This window comes from Gavialis gangeticus, unplaced genomic scaffold, assembly GCF_001723915.1.
Source record: "Gavialis gangeticus isolate Ggan-Ray unplaced genomic scaffold, GavGan_comp1, whole genome shotgun sequence".
Lineage (NCBI taxonomy): Eukaryota > Metazoa > Chordata > Crocodylia > Gavialidae > Gavialis > Gavialis gangeticus.
The window spans coordinates 19883702-19886614 of record NW_017729025.1 but is presented as its reverse complement, the minus strand read 5'-3'; the positions used below and the strand labels follow the sequence as shown (position 1 = coordinate 19886614).

The 2913-nt window shown below is 42.4% G+C and overlaps 1 protein-coding gene across 1 annotated transcript in view; it reads right to left on the bottom strand.

Annotated features, from left to right (window-relative positions):
* The window catches only part of CDCA4 (cell division cycle associated 4), a 15417-nt gene that overhangs the window by 7816 nt on the left and 4688 nt on the right, over positions 1-2913 (bottom strand). Inside the window, exon 2 of the mRNA XM_019518474.1 lies at positions 2083-2164. Coding sequence (XP_019374019.1) covers positions 2083-2121 — 39 coding nt within the window. The 5' untranslated portion in view covers positions 2122-2164. The remainder of the gene's footprint in view (positions 1-2082; positions 2165-2913) is intronic.

Genomic DNA, 2913 nt, shown 5'->3' with positions numbered 1-2913 from the left:
CTCTTTAACACAATGGAATGACCTAATAAGTTGGAAATCACAAGTAAAACTATGGCAAAAAAGTTTCAGAATCTTTCACTTGGAAAATAAAGCAAAGCAATAGTTAGAAACTTAAAAACATTAAAAAACTGTCATACGAGTTTACAGGTAAAGCCAATGTGGGACAAGAGATTTCTAAGGAAGGTATAAAGGTCTATGGACTGGGGGGGGACGGGGTGCACTGCCCCCACCTCTTCCCGCTGCCAGATGCTTGCACACTGGGCCACGGCTCTACCCTGCTGCCATGGCCTGGCCACAGCTGCTCCCTCCGATTGCCCACCACCCCACCTCCTCTCTGGGATACAGCCACAGCCTGAGAGGAGTGGTGGCAGTGGGTGGAGGTGAGGGCAGCATGGCACCGCCCCCATCCATTACTCCTTATACAGTCTTACCACCCTGTTCCGCCCTCCTATGTCAGATCCTGGCCACTGAGCCAGCTCCTGCCTGCACTGGTCCAGCCAGGCTGCAGTCCCATGCCTGGCGTGGGTGCACAAATCTAGGGGGCCATGCATCTCCCAATGCATCACCTGTGTCCCCCCCCAAAACACTGTCTATGCCTCACCACAGACTTACCGGCAGGGAGCTGCTCTCTATGCTGCCTAACTGCCGTGGGTATGCGTGTGCGTGCATATCAGGTGGTACCCTCTGCCTGATGACCCTCCTCCCATTTCCCCCAGCCCCAAGCAGCCCCTGGCCAGCTGGAACTCTGCCAGCCTGCAAGAGGAAACCCATCATTTCCCATGTTTTTCTCCTTTAAAAGGAAAAACCTATGGATTTTCCAAGTTTTTCTGTGATTGTTTGCAACCCCTTTCATATACTCTTGTGACCCACTTTTAGGTCATGACCCACAGGTTGAGAAATGCTGTTTTAAATCTCTTTGCATAAAAATATTTGTCTCCTTGATACATTTGTTGTTTTTTTCCCCCAAGATGGAGGCAAGCAAACTAAACAAGTTAAAAAAAAAATCACAGAATCATTTTTACAATGACCTTTACAATAATATTCTCTCCTTCCCTGAGTAAACCCCAACCTCAGCATTTCTTTTGATTGCCATTGGACATTGAGCATAAGTTTTGAAAGAGCCTTCCTCCCCCATGTCCTTTTATGAGTGGTTAGTTAGTCAAAATTCCACCAATTTATGACTAATTTGTTCCTCCTTACGTGCTAAACAACCATCTTCACTGACTTAAAAACTACATGGTAAGGTGGCAGATTTAAGAGCCTCTCAAGTTCTTTTGCTGTTTAGGTCAGTGATCCTTAACTGGGGCACATGACCACAAGAAATTTTACATTCTATATACATGTTTCTTTAGGTTGCCAGGGAGAGAGCAATGCATGATGTAACCTACAGAGCATACCTGCTCAGTTTACTTGTTGCCAATGGGCCAGGAACGCCTGGGAATCACTGCTCTAGACAAATCCAAGGCATTTTTTTTTCATATTCAGTAAAAAACAATACATCGCTGGCCTGTTAGCACCTCTTTCAGATCATGAGTACTTACATCAACACTTCACGTCTCTGGCACTTCACTGTAACCTACTGCACTGAAGAAAATACTTTCTATTATAGCCATGGACCTCATGCAGACCCTTGTATGTGGGACTGTAAACTTTCAGAAAGCAATGCCTATTGAGGCTATCTACTGAAGCTTGTATGCCACCTTAACTCTTTTGTCTTTCTTGCTTTATATATTTGAGGATTATTATTATTATTATAAGAAATAAGACCCTTACTGCCCATAGGTTGGTTTTCAAACAGATATCTGGAAAACACCATAAGAAAGAGTATGTGGAATAACAAACACTGGAGAATCTCACTCTACCTTAATGTGCTCTATATGAGAATTAAAAAATGGGAACAAAAAGAAACCGTGATAAACTTAAATGATGAATCCTTATCATTCAGGTCAGTTTTTTCTAGGATTCCCCCCTAATGTTTTACTTTTTTTTGTTTCTCCTTCAAATTGATAGCTTACATCATAAAATAGTGTCTGGCTGTTCAATTTCTGTCGAATTGTCACTTAAGGAGGGAAAATCACGTACCAGCAACTGTGCTTGGCGTAGTCCTTCCTCTTCTCCCATGCTACAGAACAAGAGTCCATACAGCAAATGTTACAGCACCACCTACCAGACAGCAGGAGGCAAGAAATCAGTCAGATGCAGGAGACAAACAGCAAAACTCAATATCCCAGTTTAAATTTCTGGTACATCCAAGAACCTCACAATCTGGAATGTAATTATCCTTACAATGACCTTGGGACACTGGAAAGTACTATTTCCCCCAATTTACATTTAGGTAAGAAGTCCAAAGCCACTTGCCCCACGTCACACTGACAGCACATGACAGTACCTAGAATATCTCAAGTCCACAACTAATGCCCCAATGACAAGGCCATCCATCCCTTCGCTTCCCTGGTCCTCAGCCATTTAAAAATAAACAAAATATTTAAAAAGCACAGGAATTTGATAGCATGTAAAAACTTACATAAACAGGGAGAAAAAGGCACATCTTCAAAAGAAAATGAAAAACTTGGCTGATTTTTTTCCACTTTTCTCAGCCTACAAAAAACATTATATAAATCAAATTAAATAATAGGTTGTAAAAACAAGGGAAGGGGGCTGTTTTCCTTCGGGGTAGATAGGAAATATTACGACTAAGATTTGCTTTGCAAGCCAATAGATCTAACTAATAATAAGCAGAGGAGAAACATGCTTTTTTCCTGTTAAAAAGAGGGAGAAAGAGAGAGACACTTTCAAAACAAACTTCAGGGAAAACAGCTGAACAGCCATCTAAGCAAACTGATACATATTCGATTTCTGGCACTTTGTTTGAAACAGGGGGAAAAAAGGGTTAATTTATGGGGGGGGGGGGGG